Raw genomic sequence first — 266 nt, 5'->3', positions numbered from 1 at the left:
AAAGGGGGCGCCAAGCGCCACCGCAAGGTGCTGCGCGACAACATCCAGGGCATCACCAAGCCGGCCATCCGCCGCCTGGCTCGGCGTGGCGGCGTGAAGCGCATCTCGGGGCTCATCTACGAGGAGACGCGCGGCGTGCTGAAGGTGTTCCTGGAGAACGTGATCCGCGACGCCGTCACCTACACCGAGCACGCCAAGAGGAAGACGGTGACGGCCATGGACGTGGTGTACGCCCTTAAGCGCCAGGGACGCACCCTCTACGGCTT

The 266-nt window shown here is 66.5% G+C and overlaps 1 protein-coding gene across 1 annotated transcript; it reads left to right on the top strand.

Annotated features, from left to right (window-relative positions):
- Positions 1 to 3: 3 nt before the first annotated feature.
- On the top strand, positions 4 to 261 carry LOC104517955 (histone H4; the record flags this gene model as incomplete). The annotated part of the gene is made up of 1 exon (XM_010176538.1): positions 4 to 261. A coding segment is annotated over one exon (258 nt), but the record flags the coding sequence as incomplete, so codon positions are not given.
- Positions 262 to 266: the final 5 nt, after the last annotated feature.

This window comes from Antrostomus carolinensis, unplaced genomic scaffold (genome assembly GCF_000700745.2).
Source record: "Antrostomus carolinensis isolate BGI_N321 unplaced genomic scaffold, ASM70074v2 C12503880, whole genome shotgun sequence".
Lineage (NCBI taxonomy): Eukaryota > Metazoa > Chordata > Aves > Caprimulgiformes > Caprimulgidae > Antrostomus > Antrostomus carolinensis.
Note: the sequence above shows the minus strand (reverse complement) of the source record. Positions and strands in the feature narration are given on the sequence as shown.